At 48.9% G+C, this 15,106-nt stretch overlaps 1 protein-coding gene across 1 annotated transcript in view; it reads right to left on the reverse strand.

Annotated features, from left to right (window-relative positions):
* Positions 1-15,106, reverse strand: part of mcc (MCC regulator of WNT signaling pathway) — a 450,686-nt gene that overhangs the window by 409,777 nt on the left and 25,803 nt on the right. Inside the window, exon 2 of the mRNA XM_085987123.1 lies at positions 11,591-11,835. Within this exon, the coding sequence (XP_085843249.1) occupies positions 11,591-11,835 (245 nt within the window). The remainder of the gene's footprint in view (positions 1-11,590; positions 11,836-15,106) is intronic.

Genomic DNA, 15,106 nt, shown 5'->3' on the forward strand with positions numbered 1-15,106 from the left:
CTGTGTTCTAATTCTGTGTTAGATTTCAGGAGATGGTTTTATTCCTGTTCCTGGCTGGGGTGGAGATCGCCTTTACAGAAGTACTGCAGAAAATATAGGGACAGAGTGATCTCCTGGAAGAATTTCGATTGCCTAGATGGGTCGGAGAGGAATTTCCCAGATTTTTTTCTCCCAAATTGGCCATTGGGTCTTTATCTGGTTTTTCGCCTCTCCCGGGAGATCACATGGGTTCAGGTGGATGCAGAGTGATAGAAGATTTGAGGTTAGGATCAGATCAGCCATGATCTTATTGAATGGTGGAGCAGGCTCGAGGGGCCGATTGGCCTACTCCTGCTCCTATTTCTTATGTTCTTATACGGCACCTGAAGAAGATCTTCAATCGTCCTCGGCGGAGCTCGTATATGGCCAGCCGCTACGTGTACCAGGGGATTTCCTTCCGACTCCAACAGAGCCATGGTCCGCGTCCCAGCAGCTCAGCAGCCACCAGGAGGCAGCCAGAAGTTTCGTTCCAGTGCCTACGTCGCATCACAGCTTGCAGAGTTCCCACGTCCCAGCTGAGCTGAAGAACGCCGACTATGTGTTTATCCGCCACGACGCTCATCGGAACCCGCTCAAACCCCCTTAACACTGGTCCTTTCCGTGTGATAGAGCCGGGTGACAAATCTTTTTCGGTCGATGTCGGAGGTAAACCGGACCACATTTCGGTTGACCGGTTGAAGCCGGCTCACTTGGATCTTGACCGCTCAGTCGAGATCGCACAACCGCCGAAACGTGGCCGACCGCCCACAGTCGCCGTGCCAGATCAAACGCAACCGCCCGCCAGCTCGCCCGCCGTCCATCAGCTTCCACTTCAAGGCTACAGAAGTCGATCTGACAGGCTTGTCAGGCCTCCTCGCCGTTTTACTTTTGCTATTAAAGACAATTCTGGGGGGGGGGGGGGGGCGCATGTGGCGGAGCCACGAAGGGACTCCAATCAATCAATTGTATATAGTTCCCTTTAATAATATGTTGGCTACAGCCTGAGTCTGTATCTTTGTTTTCACTGTTTACATGTACAGAGCGTGATCACTTTAATAGCGCGGGTAAACGCGATAAGAACATAAGAAATAGGAGCAGGAGTAGGCCAATCGGCCCCTCGAGCCTGCTCCGCCATTCAATAAGATCATGGCTGATCTGATCCTAACTGCCAATCCACTATCACAGAACCATCTCCTGAATCTAACAGAATTAGACACACGAAATAGGAACAGGATCAGGCTACACGGCCCCTGGGCCCGCTCCGCTGCCCACAGGGCCATGACCGATCCGAACCTAGGCTCATGTCCAAATTCCTGCCCGCTCCCCGTAACCCTTAATTCCCTTTACTTCTAGGAAACTGTCTATTTCTGTTTTAAATTTATGTAATGATGTACCTTCTACAGCTTTTTGGGGCAGCATATTCCATGGACCTACCACCCTCTGAGTGAAGTAGTTCCTCCTCATCTCAGTTTTGAAAGAGCAGCCCCTTATTCTAAGACTATGCCCCCTAGTTCTAGTTTCACCCATCATCGGGAACATCTTCCCCGCATCCACCCGATCCAACCCCTTCACAATCTTATGTTTCAATAAGATCGCTTCTCATTCTTCTGAACTCCAATGAGTAGAGTCCCAATCTACTCAACCTCTCCTCATATGTCCATCCCCTCATCCCCGGGATTAACCGAGTGAACCTTCTTTGTACTGACTCGAGAGCAAGTATGTCCTTTCTTAAGTATGGACACCAAAACTGTATGCAGTATTCCAGGTGCGGTCTCACCAATACCTTGTACAACTGAAGCAATACCTCCCTATTTTTATATTCTATCCCCCTAGCAATGAAAGCCAACATTCCATTGGCCTTCTTAATCACTTGCTGCACCTGCATACTAACCTTTTGAGTTTCGTGCACCAGGACCCCCAGATCCCTTTGTACTTCAGTACTTTCCAGTTTCTTGCCATTAAGATAATAACTTGCTCTACGATTTTTCCTGCCAAAGTGCATAACCTCACACTTTCCAGTATTGTATTCCATCTGCCAAATCTCTGCCCACTTACTTAGCCTGTCTATGTCCCCTTGCAGGTTTTTTATGTCCTCCTCACTCACTACTTTCCCTCCCATCTTAGTATCATCTGCAAACTTTGATATGTTACACTCGGTCACCTCCTCCAAATCGTTAATATAGATTGTAAAGAGTTGGGGACCCAGCACTGACCCCTGCGGAACACCACTAGTTACTGATTGCCAGTCCGAGAATGAACCATTTATCCCAACTCTCTGCCTTCTGTTAGATAACCAATCCTCTATCCATGCCAGAATATTACCCCCGATCCCGTGATTTTTTATCTTAAGCAATAATCTTTTGTGTGGCACCTTGTCAAATGCCTTTTGGAAGTCTAAATACACTACATCCACTGGTTCCCCTTTATCCACCCTATATGTTACTTCCTCAAAGAACTCCAGCAAATTTGTCAAACATGACTGCCCCTTCATAAAACCATGCTGACTTTGTCCTATTAAATTATGATTATCCAAATGTCCTGTTACTGTCTCCTTAATAATGGACTCCAAAATTTTACCTACCACAGATGTTAGGCTAACCGGTCTATAGTTTCCAGCCTTCTTTCTACTGCCCTTTTTAAATAAGGGTGTTACATTAGCAGTTTTCCAGTCTGCCGGGACCTTTGCCGAGTCCAGGGAGTTTTGGAAAATTATTACCAATGCATCCACAATCCCTACCGCCACTTCCCTCAAGACCCTAGGATGTAAGCCATCAGGTCCAGGTGATTTATCCGCCTTGAGTCCCATTATTTTACCGAGTACCACTTCCTTAGTGATTTTGATTGTGTTTAGCTCCTCCCCTCCTTTAGCCCCCTGTTTGTCCAGTGTTGGGATATTCTTAGTGTCTTCTACTGTAAAGACTGATATAAAATATTCAGTGTTTTTGCCCTCTCCATATTTCCCACCATTAATTTCCCGGTCTCATCCTCTAAGGGACCAACATTTACTTTAGCCACCCTTTTTCTTTTTATATAACTATAAAAACTCTTACTATCTGTTTTTATATTTTTTGCTAATTTACTTTCATAATCTATCTTCCCTTTCTTAATCAATCTTTTTGTTATTTTTTGCTGTCTTTTAAAGTTTTCCCAATCCTCTATCCTCCCACTAGATTTGGCTACATTATATGCCCTTGCTTTTAGTCGAATACTATCCTTAATTTCTTTACTTAGCCACGGATGGCTGTCTTTTCTTTTACACCCACCGGCGGGAAAAACGTGATGACGTCATGACGTCAGCCACGGGACCGCCCAAGCAGTCCTCATGGAGCCTCCAAACTGACAAGACCTATATTCGATGTTCTCCTGTAGTTATCCGTTAAAATCTGTTAGTTTTCATTAAACCTCGTTTATTTGATCGCCTGAGTGGACCTCAGTCTTTTGGATAGGGACTAGACATTCCTAACACCTTCACACAAAAAGTGTTCAATACATGGAATTGACTTCTAAATAAAGCAGTGGAGGTGAAAACACTGCAATCATTTAAGAAACAATTAGATTATGCAATAGGGAAAATATAGGACAAACTAAGATGGGCCAGATGACATCGAACCAGAGTACACCATTCAGTCCCTCGAGCCTGTTCCACCATTCAGTTAGATAATGGTTGATCTGTACCTCAACACCATCTATCCGCCCTTGTTCTATATCCCTTGATAACCTGCCAGTTCGCAGTCATGCAGACCACAAATTCCAGGCTTATGTTTAATCCAGTAAGCAAGTAGGCAATTGTTAGTCCCTCAAGTATATTTTTTCTGCAAGAACAGGGGGGCAAAATCCACTGTGGGAACCCAAAAACATTCTATTAAAACTGGAAATAATAGTATTCATTTTATGAAGGAGATTTTATAGCTTTTATAGATATGTGAAGAGAAAAAGATTGGTGAAGTCAAGCGTAGGTCCCTTGCAGTCAGAATCGGGGGAATTTATAATGGGGAACAAAGAAATGGCAGACCAACTAAATACATATTTTGGTTCTGTCTTCACAAAGGAGGACACAAATAACCTCCCAGAAATACCGGAGAACATAGGGTCCGATGAAAGGGTGGAACTGAAAGAAATCAGTATTTGTAGGGAAATGGTGTTTGGAAAATTGATGGGACTGAAGGCCGATAAATCCCCAGGGCCTGATAATCGACATCCCAGAGTACTTAAGGAAGTGGCCCTAGAAATAGTAGATGCATTGCTGGTCATCTTCCAGAACTCGATAGACTCTGGAATAGTACCCATGGATTGGAGGGTGATATACCTATCAATTCATCCAATGAAAAGCGACGAGTTAAGAAAGTAACTATAGGTTTTTATTGGCTAAATAACAGAGCCCACCCTCGTGGGTGATCGGATCCAACAAGGAGGAATACCAGCCAGTCGACCACCTTTATACCTGGGCAGGTAGGTGGAGCCATGGGCGGAGTCAGCAGTGGTCAGCCCAGGTATAACAGCGTGACAAGAGGCGACCTCGTATAGTGATACAACAGTGTGAACAGTGATAACGATATAACAGTGATAACTATAGTGTAACGATAAAAGTGGTTTACCACATTCACCCCTTGTTTAGATTTGAGTCCGGCGGGGTGAAGTGTACTACCAGTTCTGGTAAGTCAGTCTGTCCGGAGGCCTCGTAAGCCTTTCTCATCGTCGCAGCGGCGGTGTTGCATTCTCCGGTGTTGATGCTGGTGTCTGCGTGGTCGGCGAAGGCTCGTGGGGTTCCGGCATGCCGTCTACCTGAGCTGGAATTGAGGGGGGGGTTGGGGGGGGGGGGGGGTAAAGGTGGTGTCTCCGGAATGCCCGAGGGTGCGAGGTCTCGCAAGGAGACTGTGTCCTCCCGCCCGTCCGGGTAAGCCACATAGGCGTACTGGGGGTTGGCGTGCAGGAGGTTCACCTTCTCTACCAGGGGGTCCGTTTTATGGGTCCTCACGTGCTTTCGCAGCAGGACGGGCCCCGGGGAGGTCAGCCAGGTTGGTAGTGTGGTTCCTGTAGTCGACTTCCTGGGGAAAACAAACATTCGTTCATGGGGGGTGGCGTTAATGGCAGTGCAAAGTAGTGACCGGATGGAGTGCAGGGCTGCCGGGAGGACTTCCTGCCAGCGGGAGGTTGGGAGGCCCTTAGACTTTAAGGCTAAGAGGACGGCCTTCCATACCGTCGCGTTCCCTCTTTCTACCTGGCCGTTCCCTCGGGGGTTGTAGCTGGTGGTCCTGCTTGCAGCAATACCTCTCGCTAGTAGGAACTGACGGAGTTCCTCGCTCATGAAGGAGGAGCCCCGGTCACTATGTATATAGTTTGGGAACCCGAACAAGGCGAAGAGGTCGTTCAGGCATTTGATGACCGTGGTACTGGTCATGTCTGGGCAGGGTAAGGCAAAGGGGAAACGGGAGTACTCATCAACGATGTTGAGGAAGTACACATTACGGTCAGAGGACGGGAGGGGCCCCTTAAAGTCGATGCTCAGGCGCTCGAAGGGGCGGGTGACCTTGATCAGGCTTGCTCTGTCCGGCCTAAAGAAGTGCGGTTTGCACTCGGCACAGGTCTGGCAGTTCCTGGTCACGGTCCTGACCTCCTCGATGGAGTATGGCAGGTTGCGGGCCTTAATGAAGTGGTAAAGTCTGGTGACCCCGGGGTGGCAGAGGTCGTTGTGGAGGGTCTGAAGTCTATCACTTTGCGCGCTGGCGCATGTAATTCGTGACAGAGCATCAGGGGGATCGTTCAGCTTACCTGGCCGGTACAAGATATCATAATCATAGGTGGATAGTTCGATTCTCCACCTCAATATCTTGTCATTCTTGATTTTGCCCCTCAGCTTGTTATTAAACATAAAAGCGACCGAACGCTGGTCGGTGAGGAGGGTAAATCGTTTGCCTGCCAGGTAATGCCTCCAGCGTCGTACCGCCTCCACAATCGCTTGGGCCTCCTTCTCGACCGACGAGTGTCGGATCTCAGGGCCCTGTAGGGTCCTTGAGAAGAAGGCCACTGGTCTCCCCTCCTGGTTAAGGGTAGCGGCTAGGGCGAAGTCGGATGCATCGCTCTCCACTTGGAAGGGGATGGACTCGTCCACTGCGTGCATTGTGGCCTTGGCGATGTCTCCCTTAATGAGGGAGAAGGCTGTGCACGCTTCCTCCGTAAGGGGGAAGGATGTGGACTTCATGAGGGGTCTGGCTTTGTCTGCATAATTGGGCACCCATTGGGCATAGTAGGCGAAGAGCCCCAGGGTTCTCTTCAGAGCCTTTGGACAGTGGGGGAGGGGTAGCTCCATGAGGGGACGCATTCTTTCGGGGTCGGGGCCGATGACTCCGTTCTCTACTACACAGCCGAGGATGGCAAGGCGCGAGGTGTTAAACACACATTTCTCCTTATTGTAGGTGAGGTTCAGCCGTTGGGCCGTACGGAGGAATCTCTCCAGATTAACGTCATGGTCCTGCCGGTCGCGGCCGCAGATGGTGACGTTATCTAGGTAGGGGAACGTGGCGTGCAGCCCGTTCTGGTCAACCATCCGGTCCATCTCCCTTTGGAAGACCGAAACCCCGTTGGTGACGCCGAAGGGAACCCTAAGGAAGTGGTAGAGGCGGCCGTTCGTCTCGAAGGCTGTATACTGGCGGTCCTCAGGGCGGATAGGGAGTTGGTGATAGGCCGACTTAAGGTCGATGGTGGAGAATACCCGGTACTGCGCAATCTGATTGACCATATCAGATATGCGGGGAAGGGGGTATGCGTCCAGCTGGGTGTACCTGTTTATGGTCTGGCTGTAGTCGATGACCAGGCGGTTTTTATTGCCGGTCTTAACGACCACGACCTGGGCACGCCAGGGGCTGGTGCTCCCCTCGATGATGCCCTCCTTCAGGAGACGCTGCACCTCAGAGCTAATGAAAGCTCTGTCCCCGGCGCTGTACCGTCTGCTCTTGGTAGCGACGGGTTTGCAGTCGGGGGTGAGGTTAGCGAACAGGGAAGGTGGCGGGACCTTGAGGGTGGATAGGCCGCAGGTGTTACGCGGTGGGCTGTTTAAAATCTGCTGGTTGTCGACTGTGAGTGGGGGGAGGGGTCCGCCGTATGCTAGCGTGACGCTTTGGAGGTGGGATTGGAAGTCTAGGCCTAGTAGGACGGCAGCGCATAGCTGGGGCAGGACGAGGAGTTTAAAATTTTTATACTCCGTACCCTTAACCGACAGGGTCACAACACAGTAGCCGCTGATGTCTGTGGCGTGTGACCTCGATGCCATCGAGATCCGGTTGCGCGTTGGCAGGACAGGGAGGGAGTAGTGGCTCACCGTGTCTGGGTGGATGAAGCTCTCCGTGCTTCCGCTGTCGAACAGGCAGGTCGTGGCGTGGCCGTTTACTTTGATGTCTATCATCGACTTGGACAGGTGATGCGGGCGGGCCTGGTCCAGTGTGACGGAGGCTAGTGTATAGCTGAGCGAGTTGTTGTAGTCTGCGGTTGAGGCGGTAGTCGGGTCTAGAGGCACGGTGGCGGTCGGGCGTGGTGGGTAAAATGGTGTCTCCCACGAGGTTGGACAAAATGGCGGAGAAGATGGCTGCCCCCATAACTCACATGAGGCACTGCTGGTGTCGGTTGCCTGTATCAAAGATGGCCGCCCCATGACTCACATGTGGGGATGCTGGCCTCTGTTGCCTTGAAGGAAGATGGCCGCCCCCACAGCTCGCATGAGGCACTGCTGGCCTCTGATGATCCACCTCTGCAGGCCTTAGCGAAGTGGCCTTTCTTCATGCAGTTTGAGCAGGTAGAGTTCCTGGCTGGGCAGCGCGACCTCGGGTGTTTCGCCTGGCCGCAGAAGAAGCAGCCGGCGGCCCGATCGCGGGGGTCCGATGTCGGAGCCGGTACCGGGGGTGGCGGTCTCGATTGGGTCCGGGACGCCGACGCTGAGGTAGGTCCCAGGGGGGTTGCTGCGGGGGGTATCGCGGTCGAGGTCGGTCCCAAGTCCCAGGGTCGCGAGTTACAGTACCTTGAGTATGCCTCGAGGTCACGATGGGCCACCTCTAGAGAGAGAGCGAGGGCTGCAGATTTGTCCAGGTCGAGGTCCCTTGCGTCCAGTAGTCTTTGCCGTGAGTAGTCGGACCGCAGGCCTTTCACGAAGGCATCGCGGACATTGTCTTCAGTATTTTCTGCCGCCGTTACCGCTTTAAAGTTACAGTCTCTGCCGAGTGCTTGGAGCACCCATAAAAATTCCTCCACGGGCTCTCCTGGCTGTTGCGGGCGGGATCTTAGGAGGTGTCTGGCATACATGGAATTTACCGGGGTTTGGTACTGTCTTTTCAGCCGGTTGATGGCATCCTCGTATGTTTTAAGGTCCCGGATGAGTGCGAATACTTTAGGGCTCACTTGGGCGTTCAGAACTCTTAGCATGGATTTCTGAGGCACGCCGGATTCTCCCAGGTAGGCTTCGAAGCAGCTCAGCCAGTGTTCGAAGTCGAGGGCTGAGTTTGCTGCCTGTGGGTTTAGATCCAGGTACGGTGGTCTGAGGGCTCGCAGCCAGGCCGGCTGCTGTGGCTGTTGTAGCTGGGCGTCTGGCTGGTCGCTTGGCTGGTCGTTTGACTGCTCAGTTGTCGACATTTTAAAATTTAGCCAATAAAATTGATATACCTATCAATTCATCCAATTAAAAGCGACGAGTTAAGAAAGTAACTATAGGTTTTTATTGGCTAAATAACAGAGCCCACCCTCGTGGGTGATCGGATCCAACAAGGAGGAATACCAGCCAGTCGACCACCTTTATACCTGGGCAGGTAGGTGGAGCCATGGGCGGAGTCAGCAGTGGTCAGCCCAGGTATAACAGCGTGACAAGAGGCGACCTCGTATAGTGATACAACAGTGTGAACAGTGATAACGATATAACAGTGATAACTATAGTGTAACGATAGTGAACGATAAAAGCAAGTAGGCAATTGTTAGTCCCTCAAGTATATTTTTTCTGCAAGAACAGGGGGGCAAAATCCACTATGGGAACCCAAAAACATTCTATTAAAACTGGAAATAATAGTATTCATTTTATGAAGGAGATTTTATAGCTTTTATAGATATGTGAAGAGAAAAAGATTGGTGAAGTCAAGCGTAGGTCCCTTGCAGTCAGAATCAGGGGAATTTATAATGGGGAACAAAGAAATGGCAGACCAACTAAATACATATTTTGGTTCTGTCTTCACAAAGGAGGACACAAATAACCTCCCAGAAATACCGGAGAACATAGGGTCCGATGAAAGGGTGGAACTGAAAGAAATCAGTATTTGTAGGGAAATGGTGTTAGGAAAATTGATGGGACTGAAGGCCGATAAATCCCCAGGGCCTGATAATCGACATCCCAGAGTACTTAAGGAAGTGGCCCTAGAAATAGTAGATGCATTGCTGGTCATCTTCCAGAACTCGATAGACTCTGGAATAGTACCCATGGATTGGAGGGTAGCTAATGTTACCCCACTATTCAAAAAAGGTGGCAGAGAAAAAGCGGGGAATTACAGACCGGTAAGCCTGACATCGGTAGTGGGGAAAATGCTAGAGTCCATTATAAAAGATGTAATAGCAGAGCACTTGGAAAGCAGTGACAGGATCGGACAAAGTCAACATAGATTTACAAAAGGTAAATCGTGCTTGACTAATCTACTGGAATTTTTTGAGGATGTAACTGGTAAAATAGATAAGGGAGAACCAGTGGATGTGGTGTATTTGGACTTTCAGAAGGCTTTCGATAAGGTCCCGCATAAGAGATTAGCGTGCAAAATTAAGGCACATGGGATTGGGGGCAAGGTATTGACTTGGATAGAGAACTGGTTGGCGGACAGAAAGCAAAGAGTTGGAATAAACGGGTCGTTTTCCGAGTGGCAGGCAGTGACTAGTGGGGTACCGCAAGGATCGGTCCTAGGACCCCAGCTGTTCACAATATATATTAATGGTCTGGACGAGGGAATTGGATGTAATATCTCCAAATTTGCAGACGACACAAAGCTGGGTGGGAGGGTATGCTGCGAGGAGGATGTCATGAAACTCCAGTACGATTTGGACAGGTTGGGTGATTGGGCAGAAACATGGCAAATGCACTATAATGTGGATAAATGTGAGGTTATCCACTTTGGTGGCAAAAACAGGAAGGCAGATTATTATTTGAATGGCAATAGATTGGGAGAAGGGGAAGTGCAAAGAGACCTGGGTGTTCTTGTGCACCAGTCGCTGAAGGTAAGCATGCAGGTGGTTAAGAAGGCAAATGGTATGTTGGCCTTCGTAGCAAGAGGGTTCGAGTACAGGAACAAGGATGTCTTGCTGCAGTTGTACAGGGCCTTGGTGAGACTGCACCTTGAGTATTGTGTGCAGTTTTGGTCGCCTTATCTGAGGAAGGACGTTCTTGCCATGGAAGGAGTGCAGCGAAGATTCACCAGGCTGATACCTGGGATGGCAGCAATGACGTATGAGGAGAGATTGTGTCGATTGGGCTTATACTCACTGGAGTTTAGAAGATTGAGAGGGGATCTCATCGAAACCTATAAAATTCTGTCAGGCCTGGACAGACTAGATGCTGGAAGGATGTTCCCGATGGCTGGGGAGTCCAGAACCAGGGGTCACAGTCTAAGGATAAGGGGTAGGACATTTAGGACTGAAATGAGGTGGAATTTCTTCACCCAGAGAGTGGTGAACCTGTGGAATTCCCTGCCACAGAGGGCGGTGGAGGCCAGTTCATTAAATATATTCAAGAAGGAGTTAGATATATTTCTTAAGGCTAAAGGGATCAAGGGATATGGGGAGAAGGCAGGGACAGGGTACTGAATTTCAATGATCAGCCATGATCTCATTGAATGGCGGAGCAGGCTCGAAGGGCCGAATGACCTACTCCTGCTCCTATCTTCTATGTTTCTATTCAGATCAAGACATAAACCATGGCAGTTAGCCAACTGTAATCAGTTTTTTTTTTAATTGAAGTTGCAAGAGCTGTCTTATTCCATATATAGGCTTTTTCTCGTCACTGATGACTATAACGACCAACATAGCCAACCTAAACACTGCAAGCAGTTAATGTTTAATGGCACCCCCCATTGAAGAACTAATGATCGTTGTATACTCAATACAGGTTTGGAGTGATAGTCTTAAGTGGAGCATTATCTAAGTTACATCCACCACAGTCAACTATGAAACTGTTCAAGTACATTACGGCGTATCCCAAGGCATACTAATAAAACAGCAATTACAACTACTGTGAAATCTTTTCATGCTGTACCACAGAGAGTTGGAGATTGCACAACAGTAAAAATACAGGTAGACTATCCTTTATCCGAACTTCCGAAAACCGAAAGTTTTTTCGTTCAGCGTAAGTCGTGCGCACGACGCCGACCCCCGCCCCCCCGCCGACGCCGACCCCTGCCGACCCCACCCCCAAACCGACCCCCACCCCCGACAAATTTCCCAGTCTTATAAACTACCTTCTGAAATCCGAAATTTTCCGAAAACCGAAACACGGCTGGTCCCGAGGCTGTCGGATAAAGGATAGTCTACCTGTACATCTTTTTCCTTTATGCCACCTACGTACCAAGACTGTTATCACTGCTGGTTGGCCATGAAGCTATTCGATCCCGTAATTTTCTTTTTTTGCAAGATTCATCTGACTTTACTGAAAGTTCACCTTCTTTTCTTATTTCAGATACCAACTGCATACGGCAGCGTGCAAAATCCTCAAAGGATATCTTCCCATTCTCATCTGCTCCCAACTGATGCATAATCTCTGCCACTGATTCCTCCATGTTCAGTTGCCGACACACCATAAGCAAATCATTCCTAAAGAGACATGAACAAAGAAAGATCACCACAATGATCACATCATTATACATTTATGGGAACTGTATCCCTTATCAATGTTGCACTTAACAAAATTAAAAGCATTGTATTAACAAAATATTTAACACAAGCTACCAATTATTTTCTTCCTAAACTATAGCAACGTTTTACATTAGAGATTGTTTTCTTTTGTTTGCTTTGGAATAACAAATGCAAGTAATAACTTCTCAAACATTGCACATGCACAAAAGATGCAACAATGATTCTGAATAATGTAAATGCACAGAAAAGGTGAATTATTTCACTAGCTTGTTAGGTTTGGGAGCAAGCCCAGAGTCAAGATCCAATCACACAAGTATTTTATTAGAATGCTTAATTTTACAATTAAACTTAAGGTACTCAAATATTTAATTTGTTTCGATGACTGATCACATAATTATCAAAGTTGCAGTTTTCAATAGCAAAATTGTTTAAGCCAAGTCTTTTACAATTTTTTTTAAAAATTTAGTTTGGTCCAAAGGTTTGAGAAACTTGCTTCCAATAAAGGAATTATGTTTTTCTTTTCGGGATACAATAACTGAAGAGGTCACAACTAACCCAAAGTCAAAACAAACATTTTTAAAAGATGCACAATGAAACATGAGTGTCATACAAAAAACTAACCATGGGGAACAAAAGAGTATTGGGTGAACTTATTTTGATATCATATTCTGAGAAGCAGTGAGAACAAGGAGCTCTGTCCAGAAGCCCATTAAAAATTCAATCTGGTGTACACCAAGAAGTAACCAGACAATCTGCCAGGTATATTACGTCAATCCCATGACTGGATGGGAATACAAAAAGGTTAGGAAAGAAGTCAAAAAAAACAATTAGGAAGGCAAAGAGAAACTACAAAATTAAATTATCAAGGGATATTTAAAAAATGGTAAAGTATTCTACAGACTCAAACAAAAGAAATAAAATCAGGATAGGGATAGGACCATGAAGGAATATCTATCTATCTATCTACTAGCTGGGGGAGCCCGGCTTTGCCAGGGCTGTTTTGGGCCGGGGCAGTTTAAATCGATGTGCGAGGCTTTGGGGCCTCTCTGTGTCCCTCTGTGAATCTGCTGCCGGGCAACATTTTAAATCGAGTCCCAGGCTTTTGGGCCCTGTCTGTGTCCCTCTCTCAATCTGCTGCCGGGCAACATTTCTACCTTTTAATACCTTGAAAGATGAAAGTGAAAGTACTTATAAAACGTTTTTGGTAAATCTTGTTATTTTTAAAAGAGATACTAACTTTCAAAGTAGTTTGAGCTGGAAGCTGAAGTCATGGCATTGAAACAATGGCTGCCAGATCCCCGAGATGAAAACGATTAGTCCCGCCTCCAAACACACACACCAATTGGCCAACCATCAGGGGACCGTACTGTAGGATTGGTCAATCGTGACGGCACAGGATTGGTCGAACCTTGACGTCAGTCAATCAATGCTAGCAGATAATGAGTTTAATTTTGAAGGTTTTTTGCATAAGGCGCGAACAATTTTTCGTCCGACCGAAAAGTAAATACGCTTAACAGCGTCCCGGAAGTGTAAGCTTTCTTCGGAGGTAACGCGCGCGTAGGTACGCGGTATAACTTTCGAGCACATAGCCGGACAGACGCACACCCGAGGACAGACAGACAGAAGGACAGACAGATCAACTCCTTTATATATATAGATAGATAGATAGAAGAAAAAAGATTTTAGATATATATACTAGCTGAAGTGCCCGGTGGTGCCGAGGGTCTTTTGAGGGGATGTTGTTGTTGGAAGAGAGAGCGATTGGGGGGAAGAGAGAGCGCAACTGGGGGGGGAAGAGAGAGGGGAGAGGGGAGGAGGAGGGGTGGGGGGAGGGGAGGGGGGAAGGGGGGAAGGGAGAGGGGGGGAGGGGAGGAGAGAGGGGGCGGGGGGGGTCCCCGAGCCCTGCCCCCAATGTCCCGCCCTCCCGAGGCCCGATCTCACGAGGGCCCAATCTCCCGAGCGCCGCGCCCCCCCCCCACCCGATCTCCCGAGCCCCGCACCCCACCCCCCCGATCTCCCGAGGCTCGCCCCCGCACCCCCCGGAGGCCCAATCTCCCGAGCCCCGCCCCCCCACCCGAGCCGGTTTCAAGAGCAGAGAGAGAGACGCCGCCGCGCAACCTACCGCGTGAGGCCCGGCCGGACTCAAGTCGTGCGCGCTGACTCCTGCCCCACTCGCCTTTACTAACATGGCGGCGGTGGTGACGCTCAGCTCAGGCCCGCCCCCGCCAGCCTTCACAAAGATGGCGGCGATCGCGAGCCGCTTGTTCAGCGTGACGGGAGGTGCCTAGCTCGGGCGTGGCTGGGCAACAGAGGCCCAGGCTTACAGGCCTGGAAAAACGGTTAAAGGTAGGAAAATTCTAGATGTTACAGAAAAGATTTACAAATTAAATTGTTTTAAAAAAAAGTTAATTGTGTTTTAAAAGCAACTTTTTTTTTCCTGGAAATGTAGATTTGAAAAGAAACATGCAGAAAGCGGGAAAAAGAAATGAAAAGTTTGGAATCAAGATGGCGGCGACTCACCTCGGTTCAGAACAATAAGCCCGCCCACACATGCACCGATTGGTGGACCGTCAGGTCACCGAAGCGTAGGATTGGTCAATCGTCCCGTCACTCGACTCTAGGAGGGCCCGCCCGCACGCGCCAGGAACCCGCCCCCACCACGCAGCGATTGGTCGACCGTCGGGTCGCTCGACCGTACGATTGGTCGACCTCGACGTCACTCGATACTAATGAGCGGAATGTTGAACGTTTTTTGGATACCACGGGCGCAATTTTTGTCTGGCCGAAACGTAAATACGCTTATGACAGTTCTGGAATCGTAAGCTTTCTTTCGATGTAACACACGTGTAGGTACGCTCTATAACTTTCAAGTTTATTCAATACAGACAGACAGACAGACGGAATGACAGACAGAAGAACCGCTTTATATATATATATAAATAAATAAATAAATAATAACTAGCTGAAGTGCCTGGCGGTGCCGAGGCTTTTTCGAGGGCATGTTGTTGTTGGAAGAGAGAGAGGGCGAGCGACTGGGGGGGGGGGGGAAAGGGAGGACGGGGGGGGCGAAGGGAGGGCGGGGGGGAAAGGGAAGGGGGGGAGGGAGAGGGGGGGGGAAGTGGGGGGAAGGGAGGGCTGGGCCCCCCCCCGCCGAGGGTCGCGGCCCCACCCACCACCCCCGAGGGTCGCGGCCGCCCCCCCCCCCCCCCCCCGAGGTGAAGACCGCTGA

The sequence above is a fragment of the Somniosus microcephalus genome, chromosome 1, assembly GCF_052327205.1.
Source record: "Somniosus microcephalus isolate GS21.2 chromosome 1, FLI_Smic_1.0, whole genome shotgun sequence".
NCBI lineage: Eukaryota > Metazoa > Chordata > Chondrichthyes > Squaliformes > Somniosidae > Somniosus > Somniosus microcephalus.